The following is an 18,988-nucleotide window of genomic DNA, read 5'->3' on the forward strand; positions in this document are numbered from 1 at the left end:
TAAAGCTTGTAAATGTCTAAGTCAAAATGTTACGAACAATCAATGGCTTATGCAGTCATAACATCATAGGATAGACATGGTGTACGTGTCTTTGCGGATGGCTACTCTCTACTTTTGGAAATTTGGAAAACAGATTTTGTCCACACAGACCTATGATGTAGGGCGCGAATCTAATGTACAGGAGAGCATTCAGCAACAACGAGGAGCGGGTACATTAGCTGTTCAAGTTGATTAATTGAGGCAGAGTATTTAAATCGGAAGACATCTTTATCCACGTTGTGAAAATGTATGTGTCGCAAAACATTATTAATACAGAGAACGCATTCGGTTCTTAAATATAGAACCGGAAAACTCATTAATAAGTGAGTTTCCAGTTTACAAAAAAAAAAAACAAAAAAAAACAACACCCAACAACCAAGAAAAACACTATCGTTAAATCGAGTTATAGTTGACGTAAAAAATATACATACCGGCACATGGCAATGTAGACAATAGGACCACCATCATATATTACTTGCCTCACAGTAGTTAGGCTGAGGTAGATCATCTCACGTCTAATCAAGGTTTCTTGAAAGAAGCATATTCATCAAGTGATTAAACGTTTTAGCTGGTTATCAAATTGTCACGTGACTAATGTATGATTTGTGCAAGGATACGTTCAACACATATTGCTTTAGATTATCAATATATGAGGCATTAATCATAATAAATTTAAAAACTATGTATATCAACACTGATGACAAGATTTCGTAAGAAATGACCAATAATCAATTAAGATTACCTTTTCATTGAATATCAAATGCCTTCATGTGTTTCAGTATTATAGCTGCATTTGGCTTTGATTTTTCACACCAGTGCGACTTTCTTTGTTTTTTAAGGCTTTGCTGCAGGAAAGATCGTTATTAAAGAGTCGCATCTTATCGCCGTTATCCATGGCAAAACATTCAGTTGTGACGTGCTAACCAGCTGACTGTCTCCAGGATACGGAAGACCATAAATGAACATGCTGCTACATTTACTATCGCAAGCCACGTGTGAAAATTCACTTTGTTCTTTTTTTAAAAGAGGAATTTTTCGTTCGTGGCTTCCAACGGTGGCTGCATTTAAAACTTCCAGTTTGTTTATTTCTTGTTTTTAATTTCGCACACTAATTTCAGATTCTGAATTATGGAAAATGGAAAAGGACATCAACATTCCAAATTATGTGCAGTCTAAGGACCAGGATAAATTTCAAGACTCCTGCAACCTTGACATCGACTGGCATAAAACAGAACTAGTAACTAGGATCAACACAACGGACGGAGATAAGAATGACTGGACATTTACAAGGAAAGTCACGTGTCCTAAAATTCCTCGGATGAATGTTTCCGTTCCAAGGAAAAAGATTACCCTCAACTGCAAAAGTGGACGGCCTTTCATAGGGATATCAGAGACAATCCAGCCGCATGATATCTTTCAGATTTCACATGATGATCTGTGCTTGACTAATTTCATTAATAATTGTTGTAGTGATGGCAAGCCCGTACCCAATATAGTGCATTTCATTTGGTTTATGTATAAAGAATTCAGCTTTTTTCATTATTTGAGTTTTATGAGCGCTGTTCGATTTGTGCGCCCTTGCCTTATTCTTTTGCACGGGAATTACGTTCCACATGGTACATATTGGCAAAGATTTACTCTCAGTTTTCCTTACGTCATTCTTGTTCAAAGGTCAGCGACAGTAAACATTTTTGGAAATAAATTAAAGTTTTTGGAGCACATCTCTGACGTCATGAGAATCGAAATTTTGAAGGGTACTATTGCATTTATAATTTCGTTTCATATATTGCTTCGTGCATGTTAATATTCCACCTTTTGCAATATCTAACATATCAAGGACAAAATATTATTTCGAAAAGCTTGCCATTCCAATCACTATAATAAAATGTGCAAAGGGGATAAACTTTATACTTTCAGCCCCAAATTAATAGCTTATTAAAAGTTGTACGTTCAAACCTTTTTCTTTAAGGAACCGTATGTTCTTCGTTAAATAATCAAAAACATCACTTTTAAGGCCAGAGTTAAATATTAGAAAATTGTGTAAATAAACAGTCATGTTTAAAGGTTATTATAATATCTACTTTCTGTGACAAAGCAAATAATTTTAGGATTGCAATACGCTTACCCAGGCACGGCCGGATTAAGGCCTTTGTGGTCCCTGTGTACAGCCAATATCGGGGCCAATAGCTATCCTGCTTTGTCCATATATATGGTTACAGTACTATTAACAACACTGCCTGTGAAATCAGACGATAATATAAGGGACTCTTTGAGCCTCGGGGGCCCCGGGCATGTTGCCCACTTTGCCCTGTGGATAATCCGGCCCTGTACACAGGTCATAGGGGCTCCGGGTGGCCGAGTGATCTAAGGCGCTCGACCTTACCGATTACTGCCTTCTCACCTCTGAATGTAGTTGGTTCTTGTCGGGTTTTCTCCGCGGTCATCCTCCACCAAATTTATTGGCAACCTTTTATAGCCTACCATGTGCGGATAAATGGAGATAACTCATAACAACCAATCAAATGATCCAAGGTAGAAACCACTTTTAAAAAATTTGGTTACAAAAATATATGCATCTGTCAATCACCGATTTTCAAATAACCTTATTTACTTACGTGAACTTCATTAGTTGCAATCCTTTCACATCCATTGCGTGCACAAAGATCTTTCCAAAAATATTTTCAGGGCAAGCAGTTATATTCACTTTGCAGACGAATGCTGATGCAAAATCAATTAATCAGGAGGAAGAAATAATGTATTTAAAATTGTAATATTATATATAGTTCAGTAAATGCATAGCTTGCTGAGTTGCCTAAAAGATTTACAGAATAATTTAAAGAAAAGAAAAACACAGACATGAGAGAGAGAGAGAGAGAGACAAATAAACCAAAATATATCCAGAAACACAAATGTTTTACACAATGAATAAATTTATTTCTTTTCAGATTACGGTGGTATCTACCTGGATTATGACGAAGTTGTATTGAGACCACTGGAGCCTCTCAGAGTATACGATTACGTCCAAGGACTCGAGTTCCCAAATCAACTGGGAAGTCAACTCATTATGGCTAAAAAGAACGCCACCTTTCTTCAGCTGTGGTATGACAGTTACAAGTATTACTCAGAGGACCCCCTTTACAACGCCCAGGAAGTTCCGGCTACGCTAGCAAAACGGCATCCCGAACTTATTCACATTGAAGGGTATAATTTTACACGGCCTAATTGGAAAAGCACAGGACTTATATTTAACCATAATTACAATTGGTCGACTAATTATGCGATGCATTCATATGCCAGAATGTTAATGACCGAGTATCCAGACAGAAATTTTAATTTAACAAACATAAGGTATCTGAATACAACAATTGGGTCAATTAGTAGGCACGTGCTTTTGGGGAGCAAGGAACTCTGCAAAGAATAAGCCGTAATGAATTGACCATATCTGTACTGAATACACTGAATTTTCAATCCACTGAAATTTCAATCCTTCTGACATGTATTAAGACAAAAAGTTGATGGGAAAAAGTTGTCTCATAGTAAGTTTAATTTGAATTGAGTTTAATTTAAATTAAACTTTATTTGACTATTATTGATTTTTTATGAATTACGCTTCATGAATAAAATTACATACATATGAAATTGGATAATGTTGTCACTTTTATCTACGTAACCGAAAATAGCACATATGCAGACAGATATATACGGAAGCAAACCTGGGTTTCTTAGAAAATAAAGCGCTTTTCTCACCGAGTGATAAATGAGATACTGGTTAACCATTCATTACAAGTTACTGAGAACCAACGAAATAAAAAAATGTACGAATTAAATTTCGTTTAATATGCACATATACTTAAATTGTTGTTTTGCTAAACGACAACATTTTAATCTGAACTTCATTTAACGAATTCCGCGATAATTTTATTTGTATTTAATTAAAAAGGTAGCACATTAATTATACATATTCATCTAATAGATATGCAATCTTAATTAATTAGGAAACACAAGGATCTGAAAATATATTTGGACAAGGAACGGAAAATTTCAGAGTTGGTGGAGGATATAGGAATGGAGAACACCATTTTATATATTTAATGTTGAGTTCAGTACATGACAACAATACAGCAAAATGACTATTAGAAACATGCTATAGAAATAAAGATTAGCCAAATATATTTTTTTAAGTTTAAAAATAGAACTCTGCAACAATTATTATTTCCTGTATGTAATATTTGAAGAGTGCGAAGACAATAAGATACAGTGTCCGTGAAATTATGATAATATGCGTTAAATGTTTGATACATTGTTGGCTAAAATAAATGTCCAAAGGTAAAAGCAATAAATAACATTGTTGTTGTTAACGACGTATACATTTTTTATTATTAAAGTAAACTTCTCTCAACTGAAATCATTTTGAAAAGTGTATTTCCATACATTTTCTCTCGAATCCTTTGAACTTTAGAGAACGTAGCTAGTAAGCAGGTGCTCAAGGGATACAGAGTGGGGCATCTAAAGAATGTATAAAGGCAATAAGATTGCCCCGCCCCCAAAAGGTATAGAAAACAAAGATAAGTCCTTAAAATACAACGTCAGATTTTTGCTATATAAACCAGATTTTTCATCATCAAGAGACGATTCCAAAGCAAACTATTTGCCTATGTATGTATGTATGTATGTATGTATGTATGTATGTATGTATGTATGTATGTATCTATGTATCTATGTTGTTACGTTTAGGCTCTTAATAAACAGTAACAAAGAAAAAGTGAAGACAACAAGCTCTGTAAAATTTAACAAATAATTTATCTCCCCAGAAAAACAAGGTAAAAATAAGGAAAAGGACTTACGGTTTTAAGAATCAAATCCAAAAATAATCAAAGAATATTCCCAGAATAAAAAATTATAAGTCCTAGTTATGAAATGTTCAAATGAATTTGAGTTCGAGTCCTAACGAAAATCCAACACAGAAGGCGATGACGTATACTGCAGTCAGTATAGCACTGATGTGCCAACGGTTCTTTGTTGATCCACAGAAAATGTTGACCCACAGAAAATAATAGTCCGGTGTTTGAAGTCCGAATAAAATTTCAATAAATGTCTTTGTCCAAGAATTCTAAATGAACACTTAAGTATTCCCAGGGAAAAGAATTAAATCTCTTGGAATCCAAATAATTTGAAGAAATATTAAAATTAAACTCCAGCTGTTCACAACAGAAGAAAAAAAAACACATTACGTCCAAGTGTTTAAAAGTCCGACTGAAATTATATCTCAAAACATCAGTATTAAACTTGATTACTGCGCAATTCCGGTAAAACCAGACTTTCGAAAAAGAAGCCATTACATGTAAAACGTCACGTACAGCCAATACAGCCTCGATTCCACCTTAAAATCTCACACAGACAATACAATTTTTTTTAAAAGTTGTTTACTTCAGTTGTTACTAATTTTGAATCAAGGTCAGGAACTAGGTCAGCATAAAGATACAAAGTTCTATTCTTAAGTATTTACGAAAAAATACGAAAAAAACAGTCAGGTCAAACTAATTTCTGGAACATTTCAAATTCCAGCAAACAAAATTACATTACTATAACATGTAATGAAATAAAAAAACAAATTAAAACTGACAAACAAACAATTAAATCAAAACGAAATATAAATTAAATCAAATATAAATAACAATGTATGTATGTATGTATGTATGTATGTATGTATGTATGTATGTATGTATGTATGTATGTATGTATGCATGCAAGTATGTATGTATGTACGGTTAATTGCACCTCAGCACAACATGAGGTATAGTGTGCCAATCAAAGGTAAAGTTCCAAACATGTAAAAACCAAGAAAAACACAGAAGCCTTGGAAGATAAACATTTCCAAACAAATGTAACCCATCAAGAGCATAACGGGTTTCTATTCTTGATTCAAGTCGCTTCAAATGAGTGTTCTGAGGCGTTAAATCTTTAACATTTTCTTTACTGTTCTAATTTCGAGGTTCCTGTTCAGATTGTGGGCTGTTCCAGTCCAGATATGTTCTGTCATCTCATGTAGATTTAGGTAGTTGTGATTACAACCCCCAGTTTTCACAAAATTTTACTTCCCACATGTTTGTTTTTCTATATGACGCTCACGTTTTGCGGTGCAAACTGAGCAAAACTAGGACTGTTCTCCAACGATTTAGAACAGAATCCTCTGTGCGTCTGGCTGATAGATTTACAGTATGTTTAGTTGGTAATTATTCCGTAACCGTTTAAGTTCAGCGTTTGAAGAAACAAAGGTGTTTTAAAAAATGCGAAATTCAGAATGTTTGCTTTGTTTTTGTTTTGACACATGAAATTTCCTACAACCTCGCTAATATAGATATACATGTAAATTGATTTAACTTTCCCAGGCAAGATGTTTAGAAAATACCAAGGGCTTAACTTTTACAAATTTTCATCTCAGACGTTTGTTATACCGGTTTTACTTATATTCACCCGGAGCGTGTAATCTCGCAATACAAACCCTATGGCGATGATACTACGTTAGATATCTTAAACCTTTGCTTTAAATATGATGAATGCATAGCATATCTCGGGATTCACTTTTTATTTAAATTTCAACAGTCTGCAAAATACGAAAGTTTGGATTAGAACCTCGAGGGCCCTTATGAGTCCATTTAACTTTGAGGACTAAGCTCGTTTTTCTCTCTTTTTTGCTTCTCCTTTTGTTAAATCACGTTTCTTTTTTAAAGAAATGGTAAACAATAATGTATGCTTTGAAGACCACTACCATTTGTGAAAACATTATATTTACAAAGTCGAATTGGTGATTTTGCATAATTTAGCTAACTTTACATTGAAAACTTGCTCCGATGCCCAATGCCCCCCCCCCCCCCAAGGATTTTGCAAATGATTTGACAATGACAAAACTACATGTCCACATAATGTAGTATCCAAATAAATTAACAATTTATATAACAATGTTTACGTATGCCGTCTATATGAAGTTTATAATTTGCTGAGAAATCTTATAAGTACTGATACTCTTCTTTATCAAAAAGAAGCACTCGTCATCAACAAGAACAACACTTTTTATCAACAAGAACAACATTCTTCTTCTGTTTATAATCATCACCCTCTGCAGCAGCAGCATTTCTGTTTTTCTTGTTGACGACATTTTGTTTTATTTATTTTCATTATTTCTTATCTTCTTATGATGACCGTACTTTTTTATCCACATTCGTTCCTAACAATATATAATCTGCATATGCGTCTTAACACCCATGTGAATGTAGTAAAAAGTTATTAATATATATATATATATATATATATATATATATATATATATATATATATATATATATATATATATATATATATATATATATATATATATATATATATATATATATATATATATGGGTAAATTTGGTACATACGTACATGCAAATACTCGGTAATTGGTCAAGGTTGATTCTCAGTAGAACTTTAAACAATTTCAAGATTATGTTCCGAGATTTATTCGTATTAAATTAAATAATAGTCTTGATGCAGCTTTTATTTTAAATTTATATGTATGTATTTATCAATAGATAAAGATAGACAGATTTGAAGCTATACGCACTCTCCAACAACATGTGTTATTTACTTTTTTATCGTCATTTCCTTAAGGTCAAGAAAATGAATTTGCAAAACAAGAAAAACTTCTATCGTAGCAGCTTTGAAGTACACAAATCATAACGAACACTAATACAACTGCAGCATCGGACCTTGGACCATTTCTTCGAGACATACATACATACATACATACATACATACATACATACGCATCATCTGAGGCCAGAATCTCTTTATCCGTGTTTGAAATACACTTACATAATAGCAAATTGTGCCCTGTTATTTGGCATGAGTATCTACAAACACCTTAAATGCGAGAGTTGTGCTTAAATTTGCACGTGAACCAAAGCAAATAAAGTGTGTGTATATATATATATATATATATATATATATATATATATATATATATATATATATATATATATATAGTATATATATAGTATGTATACTGTATCAGTGATATACTACTAGATGTATACCTTTTTCATTAATAAGAAAGGAGGCTTACCGAGTTTCCTTTTAATGGAAAATGTATACAACGAGTGGTATATCATTGATACAACGTACATAATATGCATATATTATATTTATATCACATGTAAATACATATATTTGCCTTTCGAGTGGAGTTAAGATTTACTACAGGCAGCTGTGTATTGACTGAGTAAATGAACTCCTCACATCACCCGAGTGTGTCCGCTACAAAATGTAGTTCTATGCCTTTTATGACCATTCACTATCACCTTTGCATATTAATAAGTTGATTGTTTTCTTTCTTTAGTTTCTATTGTTCTTGACATTGATTAAATCAATAATACACACTTATGATCTAAACATGAAAGATGATTTTAATGATGAAAGTAGAGCACTACAAACGCTTGATTAGCTACGCCATTTACATTAACGCTTAGCCATCACGTACCGGCGCAAGAAAATTAATGTGGAATATAAATTAAGCGAACTGATGAACCAAGAAGAGGTAATAAAAATATTTTAATATATTTACAGTGATCTAAGCCATTATTCTGCTTTAGTAATCTTACCATTGATCATAAAACTCTCTCTCATATATATGTAAGAAAGAGTTCTCTTGTAGGTTTGACTTAAAACTCACTCTCTCTCTCTCTCTCTCTCTCTCTCTCTCTCTCTCTCATCCTGTGGTCGATTGGACTTAACTTTTATCATCATTCATAAGTCCAGAGACATCTTTGGATGACACAAACGAAAATCTAGCTACGATGGTCCATATATATATATATATATATATATATATATATATATATATATATATATATATATATATATATATATATATATATATATATATATATGGAGAGAGAGAGGTTTTTATTTTCTCGTTCATTTCCTTACTGCAAAACAAATAGGCGTACTAAACACGAAATACATACATTCCAGAAGTTTATGATCACTCACATAAAACTAAGTCTAAAATATCTTACCCCAGGGTGAATGTTCTCGAACATGTAGCGATCAATTTAATATTTTAAATGTTGTGTCGGCTGCCGTTCTATATGCGGTATCAGGTCCCTGGGAGAATATATATGTAAGCTGCTTGATTTACATTTTTTTCTTCTCATTTCATCAAGCTTATGATAATGTTTAAACTTTACTGTCGGTTAAAGTAGTTTGTCATATCTGAATTCGTGTTGCTTGTTTTTCATGTTCTCCTTTATGCTTACTACAGACTCAATTTGGTCCGTCACCATCAAATAGGTTGTGTTTTTTAGACGGTGCTCTGATCATGTCAACGTTTGATTTTCATAATTTGTCAATACGGTTTTTGGTGATACTGTTAGCAGTCGTCACTGATCCGACCAAAGAGTCGTATGACTTGAGTGGTCCGACCAAAGTGTAGGCGACGTTTTTAATCTTATACAATCAAGATGTCAGACGTAGGGATCAGCTAAAGCAATATGGCGGACATGAGGTCAACATACATTACTCTTCTTTATCATTTTTGCACGTGAAGACGACCACGTTTCTGGTAGTCTAATTTGGGGTCAGAAAGTCAAACACAAACCAGGCAAAACTATTGTAAATATGGTTTTCCGTGTATGGTATGCCAGAAGGGTTCCCACCTTCCCGATGATGGCTATGTTGTCATTGCAAGTGGACAGTCGTACACCTCGCCTAAGTATCAATGTGCAACAATATTACAAGCAACATCAATCATCCCATTAATCTAGCGCGGTCTATCGTTTATCTCTGACTATATTAATAGTTCCATGCTTAACCTTTCAAACCAAGGTAAAAACATTGAACATAAAGAGAAGTCTATGAAAATTGAAAAATAAATAATGTATCCAAGACCAAAATGCAATATCACCTCATGGAGATGTAAACGGTGATAATATCTTATATTTTAAAAGAAGCACGTATTCCGACTGGTCAGTACAAGACGACATTGTTGTCAAACAGTTTATCTATTATTCTATGTCCACAGAAACTAAAAAGGTGTAATGCATGTATGTAGGGAAAGCTTGTTAATAAATGCCTGAATATGATTGTTTTTAAATATTTTCAGGTAAATAAAGCTCAAATAAAGCTGAGGACTTTTGCAAATATGATAGCTTTGAAGTTTCGCTTAATTCGGATCCTAAAACCCTTCTATCTGTGGCTCCTGCTACTTTGCATTGTGTCATCTACAGTGTTTATCATTCACCTGACAGATAGCGCGTTCGAAGTCAACACAGGTAAGTAAAATTAAAGATTTTCTTATAAAGTATTATCTATAATGAATAATAAATATGTTACTCTTTCTTCTTTTATATATATATATATATATATATATATATATATATATATATATATATATATATATATATATATAGAGAGAGAGAGAGAGAGAGAGAGAGAGAGAGAGAGAGAGAGAGAATAATTTATCATATTGAGAAAATTAACATCTAATATCGTCATAGTGTTGAGTGGTGGTAAAAGTGATATGCATCTGTACTCTGCGGCTATCACCTCTGAAATATGGTGCTATCAACTCTGAAATGTGGTGCTATCACCTCTGGAACAACTTGCTTTTTCCACTTAGGAAATATATCTGTATTACATATGGAATTTATGTATATATTTACGTCTATTTCATTCTTCTTCTTTCTTTCCAATATGATAAACAGATCTTGCACAATGCTCCAAAACAAACTCTAAAATCAAGTAGTATACTGTACGTATTAGCTTTTCTGAAAAGTCTTCTCAAATGAATCGTGCAAGTTGTCATTAACTGAAATTAAGTGTCATCAACACCTGTAACCTTCTACAACAAACAGTAAAAGGTTTTAGGACAAGACTTGTGACTAAAAGTAATTATATTCTTAGCGACGTTAACTCTCATTACATGCATAATACTGTTTAGAAACGATTCAGATTTCGGGGATGCATGAGTGTCGATTGCCACCGAAATTAAGTGACAATTGAAACTTCTGTGCAGCATCTGTTAATGGACTAAACTGCAACCTTGCCATTTCCACGGAATTCATGTTTTGAATGTAAAGTTTTAACAGGTTGAGAGCATTATTTAAAATCGTCCGTGATAGTCGTCGGATACGTCTGCTCTGTGACGATGCCACCCCAACCCTGTTCACTGCATCGCGCAAGAAATGTAGTCCGATAATAAAAATCCTTTTAGCTTTAGATTTTGTATGAATGTAGTCGTTAAGTAGAGAAAAATATATCTCTATCACACACACACACACACACACACACACACACACATGGAACACCTGAAATCTTATTGGAGCACTTTAGTATAAATATAAATGCATGGAAATAACACCTTTTAAAATACATTACTATACAAAAGTAGTTCATCAATTTTTTTATTGACTTTAATTTAAATGAGTGAATTTTTCTTCAGAATTATAATTATAGACCCTCAAAACACACATATATAAACATTTAAATGCTCAGTGGGATATTAATAGTCTTAGTTAATGATACAGCTGGGATATAAAGAAACTTGGTGAGTCATACAGCTGGGATATAAAGAGACTTGGTGAGTCATACAGGTGTGATTTAAAGAGACATGGTGAGTCATACAGGTGGGATATAAAGAGACTTGGTGAGTCATGCAGGTGTGATTTAAAGAGACATGGTGAGTCATACAGGTGAGATATAAAGAGACTTTGTGGGTCATACGCGTGGGATATAAGAAGATTTGGTGAGCCATACAGGTGGGATATAAAGAGACTTGGTGAGTCATACAGGTGTGATATAAAGAGACTTGGTGAGTTATACCGGTGGGATATAAAGAGACTTTGTGGGTCATACGCGTGGGATAAAAGAAGATTTGGTGAGCAAAACAATTACAAAATTATAATCTATTTCATTGCATGTAAAGAAGAAAAAAAAAGAAGGAAGCAAGTAATATTCCTTTCCGTATAGACTGCATATACATACATAACACATAGTTCTTTAATGGATGTCTCTTAATGGGTAATGGAAATAACTTAAGAAAATATAGATCACGCACATTTGATAGTGTGACGTATGCAAATAGATAGCCCTGAATAGCACTTTTTAACATCTGTTACTTCCCATAGTCCGCAAGTGCGCATGTCATCCTGTATGATAATCGTTATATAGCAATAAAAAAAAAAAAAAAAAAAAAAAACATGAAATAAGACTTATCCTGCAAAAGAAAGTTATGATATTGTTTCCTTTTTCATATACCAAGGAATAAAGCTATCGGTAGTGAGAATTGTTTAATGCTTGTTTTTTATATATAATGATTTCAGGTTCTGACTTGTGGAAAATGGGAAGGAAAACTATTACATTAGAACACACGAAGAGTATTGGACGGGATACTTCTCAGGATCAATGTGGAAATAAAATTGAGTGGAAAGAAATGACCGTTATTCCAGTGACTAACAAAACAAAATCATACGAAAATGACTGGACCTTTACAAGAACCGTCAAATGCGCAGCAATACCGGTGCTTCATTTTAGAATCCCTAGGAAGAGAGTCGCCCTTAACTGCAAAACTGAGATACCTTTATTTGAGATATCCGAAACAATACAGCCGGATGATATATTCGAGATTGCCCACGATGATCCGTGTTTAACAAAATTCATTGATAACTGCTGTAGTGACGGCAAACCCGTACCGTACGTGGTACATTTCATTTGGTTTACGTATAGAGAATTCGATTTTTTTAATTTCTTAAGCTTTATGAGTGCTGTTCGATTTGTAAGGCCTTGCCTAATTCTTATACACGGGGACTATGTACCTTACGGTAGATATTGGCAGAGATTTACTTTGACCTTCCCATATGTGATTCTTGTCAGAAGATCCCCGAAGTTGTACATATATGGAAAAAGAGTAGAGTTCATAGAGCATCTTTCAGACATCATGAGAATAGAAATCCTCAAAGGTAAAGTTGCATATTGCATTTTTATATCGTGAAGTGCATTGCCTCCTCTATTTCCCTATCACGCTCTTTTGCTAACTTCGCCTTTTGCCAGGAATATAATGCTAAAGTTTCAATTGCTTTTTCGCTCTCCTGCTCTGGTGATATTCTACCTGTACACCGACCGTGACAATTATATAAACAGTTTCTGTTAAGCAACTGCTATGAATGGAAAATATTTGCTTCATAAGAGGCGATTCTCACTGCAGTTTATTTATTTCGTTTAGGTTTGGGAAATGATTTTAGCCGCGCTGTCGATGCTGTGTAAAGATAGTGGTTTGCCGCGACGCAGGAGAGAAAAACGCTGCGGTCAGTCCTTGCTTTCCATAAGGGGCGGTTCACATTGCACATTATTTATTTGATGTAGTTTTGGCGAAAGATTATAGCTGCAATGTCAATGCTGTCGAAAGTTAGTGTTTTGCCACAACGCTGGAGATAAAAGACCTGCGGTCAGTTCGAAAGAATTTATTTTATGTAGTTTTGGAAAAATATTACGGCACACTGTCGATGCCGTGGAAAGTTATTGTTTTGCCGCTACGCAGGAGTAAAAAAAACAACGCCACGGTCAGTCGGAAAGGTAGTATCTTCGCTACTTAGAATGACGTTTAAATACCAGTACATTCAAAACGAAACTTCAATGATCAAACTTCTGACTGCAGAGCTTATATGTAACTCAGAAAGTTGCATGCGTTGGTGAACCTCGATCTTCAAACCTCATTGATTTCCCGCCTTTTCATTCGTACCACACTGGGTAGTAGATCGATGAAGTATGATACAACCTTCTAATTACATAACCCACATTTTACAACAATATTTAATAATCAAAGATTAAAAGATATAATAAAAACAAGTACAACGAACATTAGTGACAGTTCACCTCTGATGCATCTGAAACATTTTTGCATTTATTTTTATTAAATATAATTATTTCCGTATGTAAAACATCCCTGCATATAATGAGGCAATCTCGTGGTATGACTGACTGTACAGTACTAAGACATCAATTGTCTTTATTAAGGTTACTGTGACCTAAAGGCTGTGTCTCCCTACATTGGTATATTATTTATTTTTCGTATCGGCAAACTATCCCTGCATTTTTTTTAGGGGAGGGGGGACATTATGTGGTGTGTAATTAGAGTCAATACACAGAAACCTTCTCCATTAGATCTATCACAGTGACATTCATCGTTAACCTTTTGACTTTCGGATATTTTGCCCCGAGTACAAACCATCCATAATGTTTGGCCAAGGACTGTTGTTTAGAACCCCGGCTTACCTTTGACCGTTTGACTCCAAAATAGACAGGTGTCTTTCGTATCACATGTGCAAGTCGTGCATATTGTTTGATGAAGGTACGAGGTCAAGAAATAAAGTCATGGTGTTGAAACCAAATTTCTTCACCATGTCACAGTGACCTTTATATTTCAACTTTCGACCCCAACATCAACATGTTTCTTCTTCAACCCTAACTAGAAACATCTGCAAAGTTTGGCAATCGTGCACTGTCTAGGACTCAAGTTATTGTGCGTAAAGCAACAACAGACGGATGGACGGTGAGACAAACAGGCGGAAAACTGACAAAAGGATGGACTGACAATGTTTCAGCATGAGTCACTTTGTGTAATGACGGGAAAGAAGGACACTATTTTCTAACAAAACTGGAATAAGTAGGCAATTTAACAATCCCTTTTCAATTCAATACCAGCGATGTCCTAAATCATTACAGCAGAGTACTCGCTCTAATTAGCATATATGATCGATCAGTGCAGAGTTCTAAGATCGCAGCTTAATAACAATATTACAGTAGATCTTCCTTAAACCAAATACTTTTGACACCATATGTTTGGTTATTTTATATACAGTAACTGTACATGGGCTTGATTAGTGCAAGACCAGCCTCCTTAGGCTGTAACATTTTACCATCTTGAGCAGGGAGTGTACACGGGGCTAGACTAATACCGGCCAGAATAGACTACATCAGGTTTTGGTCTGCACAGGGGTGTGTTATACAATTGTGTAATTATTGAAATACTGGCCAGAATAGACTACATCAGGTTTTGGTCTGCACAGGGGTGTATTATACAGAGGTTTAATTATTGCAATACCGGCCAGAATAGACTACATCAGGTTGCCGATCTGCACAGGAGTGTGTTATACAGGGGTTTAATTATTGCAATACCGGCCAGAATAGACTACATCAGGTTGTCGGTCTGCACAGGGGTGTGTTATACAGGGGTTTAATTATTGCAATACCGGCCAGAATAGACTACATTAGGTTGTCGGTCTGCACAGGGGTGTGTTATACAGGGGTTTAATTATTGCAATACCGGCCAGAATAGACTACATCAGGTTGTCGGTCTGCACAGGGGTGTGTTATACAGGGGTTTAATTATTGCAATACCGGCCAGAATAGACTACATCAGGTTGCCGATCTGCACAGGTGGTAGGAGTTCTGGTAGCGGATCAGGTTTAGGCTACTTTGCTAATATTTCATGTGACTCTTTCGACTTAGAATAATTTAGCTGACATTTCACGTGAAGACTGCTTTAGCTAATATTTCATGTGACTCTTTCGACTTAGAATAATTTAGCTGATATTTGACGTAAAGACTGCTTTAGCTAATATTTCATGTGACTCTTTCGACTTAGAATAATTTAGCTGATATTTGACGTGAAGACTGCTTTAGCTAATATTTCATGTGACTCTATCGACCTAGAATAATTTAGCTGACATTTGACGTGAAGACTGCTTTAGCTAATATTTCATGTGACTCTATCGACTTAGAATAATTTAGCTGATATTTGACGTAAAGACTGCTTTAGCTAATATTTCATGTGACTCTATCGACTTAGAATAATTTAGCTGATATTTCACGTAAAGACTGCTTTAGCTAATATTTCATGTGACTCTATCGACTTAGAATAATTTAGCTGATATTTCACGTAAAGACTGCTTTAGCTAATATTTCATGTGACTCTATCGACTTAGAATAATTTAGCTGATATTTGACGTAAAGACTGCTTTAGCTAATATTTCATGTGACTCTTTCGACTTAGAATAATTTAGCTGATATTTCACGTAAAGACTGCTTTAGCTAATATTTCATGTGACTCTATCGACTTAGAATAATTTAGCTGATATTTCACGTAAAGACTGCTTTAGCTAATATTTCATGTGACTCTTTCGACTTAGAATAATTTAGCTGATATTTGACGTAAAGACTGCTTTAGCTAATATTTCATGTGACTCTATCGACTTAGAATAATTTAGCTGATATTTGACGTAAAGACTGCTTTAGCTAATATTTCATGTGACTCTATCGACTTAGAATAATTTAGCTGATATTTCACGTAAAGACTGCTTTAGCTAATATTTCATGTGACTCTATCGACTTAGAATAATTTAGCTGATATTTCACGTAAAGACTGCTTTAGCTAATATTTCATGTGACTCTTTCGACTTAGAATAATTTAGCTGATATTTGACGTAAAGACTGCTTTAGCTAATATTTCATGTGACTCTATCGACTTAGAATAATTTAGCTGATATTTGACGTAAAGACTGCTTTAGCTAATATTTCATGTGACTCTATCGACTTAGAATAATTTAGCTGATATTTCACGTAAAGACTGCTTTAGCTAATATTTCATGTGACTCTATCGACTTAGAATAATTTAGCTGATATTTCACGTAAAGACTGCTTTAGCTAATATTTCATGTGACTCTATCGACTTAGAATAATTTAGCTGATATTTGACGTAAAGACTGCTTTAGCTAATATTTCATGTGACTCTTTCGACTTAGAATAATTTAGTTGATATTTCACGTAAAGACTGCTTTAGCTAATATTTCATGTGACTCTATCGACTTAGAATAATTTAGCTGATATTTCACGTAAAGACTGCTTTAGCTAATATTTCATGTGACTCTTTCGACTTAGAATAATTTAGCTGATATTTGACGTAAAGACTGCTTTAGCTAATATTTCATGTGACTCTATCGACTTAGAATAATTTAGCTGATATTTGACGTAAAGACTGCTTTAGCTAATATTTCATGTGACTCTTTCGACTTAGAATAATTTAGCTGATATTTCACGTGACATTATCGACTTAAATTACTTTAGCTGATATTTCAAGTGACTTTTTCCACTTGCAACTGGCGATTCTATTATGCTTTTATTTTCTTTGCAAGTTCAAAACCGATACGATAAGAAAGCAGCAGAGACCTTCTCAGTACTTAGATGTACAGAATTTTGTGTAAATTTTCACATGGTTTGCTATTTTTCATAGAGCAAAATCAGAAAAGAACATTTAACCACTCAAATAAAAAAGATCATTTGTCATTTATAAAACATATTACATTTTTTTAATTTTATTTGGAAGTAATGTTTATCTTGGTAGGCCTAGACCTGCAGCACAAACGATCCTTTATTGCTTGATACGTTATTTCTGAATATGTTGAAGGGCTTAGTTTCATAATGGTCACAGCTGATCAGGTATTAAGCAGTGAGACTGTCGACATGCCAGACTCGTACAAGGGAGATTACTGTCAAGCAACTTGGATATTGAAGACTGGCCAACTGAACGGCCTACTTATCGACCAACAGAAACGAGAGAGAGAGAGAGAGAGCAGTTACGTAAGTAGGCAGGAAAGACATACATAACTTTCTTTTTCTTTCAGACTATGGTGGCATTTATCTGGATTATGATGAGGTTGTATTGAGATCTCTGGAGCCACTCAGAGTATACAATTACGTCCAAGGATACGAGCTACCAAATCAATTAGGAAGTCAACTCATAATGGCTAAAAAGAACGCCACCTTTCTTCAGCTGTGGTATGACAGTTACAAGAACTATTCGAAAGAATGGCTTTACAACGCCCTTGAAGTACCAGCTATGCTGGCCAAACAACATCCAGAACTCATTCATATAGATGGGTACAATTTTACACGACCAAGCTGGCAAAATATGATTTGGATATTTAATCGTAATTATAATTGGTCGACTAATTACGCTATGCATTCCTATGCCAGAATGTTTGTAAAGGAATATCCGAATAGGAAAGTTGATTTAACAAGCATAAGGTATCTGAACACGACAATTGGGTCAATAAGCAGGCATGTACTTTTTGGGAGTAAGGAACTGTGTTACAATGAGACTAAATCTAATTAATACAACTATTCTGAAATTGTATGTCACAGACAAAAGTTAATCTAACAAGCCTAATGTATCTTGACACCACATATGAGTCTACAAGTCGGCATGTAATCAAAGAAACACAACATATCGTGGTACCACACTTAGGTCTACAAGTCGGCATGTAATCAAAGAAACACAACATATCGTGGTACCACACTTAGGTCTACATTCGGCATGCAATCGAAGAAACATAACATGTCTTGGTACCACAGTTAGGTCTACAAGTCGTCATGTAGTTTTATAAACATCAAGTATCTTATTACCACAATTAGGCTAACAAGTCGGCATGTAGTCTAACAGGTATAACACATATTGATTCCACACATAGGTTTACAAGTCTGCATATAACAAACATATCTTAATATCAAAACTGATCTACAAGTCGGCATGTAATCCGATTTTTCGTCTGTCATGGATTTCAAACAGATACGTTACCATATTTAAGGACAGATTTTTCGTCTGTCATGGATTTCAAACAGATACGTTGCCATATTTAAGGACAGATTTTTCGTCTGTCATGGATTTCAAACAGATACGTTACCATATTTAAGGACAGATTTTTCGTCTGTCATGGATTTCAAACAGATACGTTACCATATTTAAGGACAGATTTTTCGTCTGTCATGGATTTCAAACAGATACGTTACCATAATTTGAGGACAGATTTTATTATACGTACAGCATGGTCAATCGAAAGTTATTAAATGAGATTTGGAA

General features: G+C 34.4%; 2 protein-coding genes across 2 annotated transcripts; both read left to right on the top strand.

The window, feature by feature from the left end:
* Window positions 1–76: 76 nt before the first annotated feature.
* Window positions 77–3,460, top strand: LOC149791374 (uncharacterized). The gene is made up of 3 exons (XM_089971342.1): window positions 77–209; window positions 1,158–1,793; window positions 2,985–3,460. Exons 1-3 carry the CDS (start codon window positions 77–79, stop codon window positions 3,458–3,460), a joined length of 1,245 nt encoding a protein of 414 aa, XP_089827468.1.
* Window positions 3,461–3,554: 94 nt separating this feature from the next.
* LOC149791375 (uncharacterized) lies at window positions 3,555–18,244 on the top strand. Its single transcript, XM_089971343.1, has 4 exons — window positions 3,555–3,575; window positions 10,181–10,349; window positions 12,399–13,034; window positions 17,754–18,244. Exons 1-4 carry the CDS (start codon window positions 3,555–3,557, stop codon window positions 18,242–18,244), a joined length of 1,317 nt encoding a protein of 438 aa, XP_089827469.1.
* The last annotated feature ends 744 nt before the right edge of the window (window positions 18,245–18,988 follow it).

This window comes from Sinohyriopsis cumingii, chromosome 9, assembly GCF_028554795.1.
Source record: "Sinohyriopsis cumingii isolate HCF-2022 chromosome 9, ASM2855479v2, whole genome shotgun sequence".
Classification (NCBI taxonomy): Eukaryota; Metazoa; Mollusca; class Bivalvia; order Unionida; family Unionidae; genus Sinohyriopsis; species Sinohyriopsis cumingii.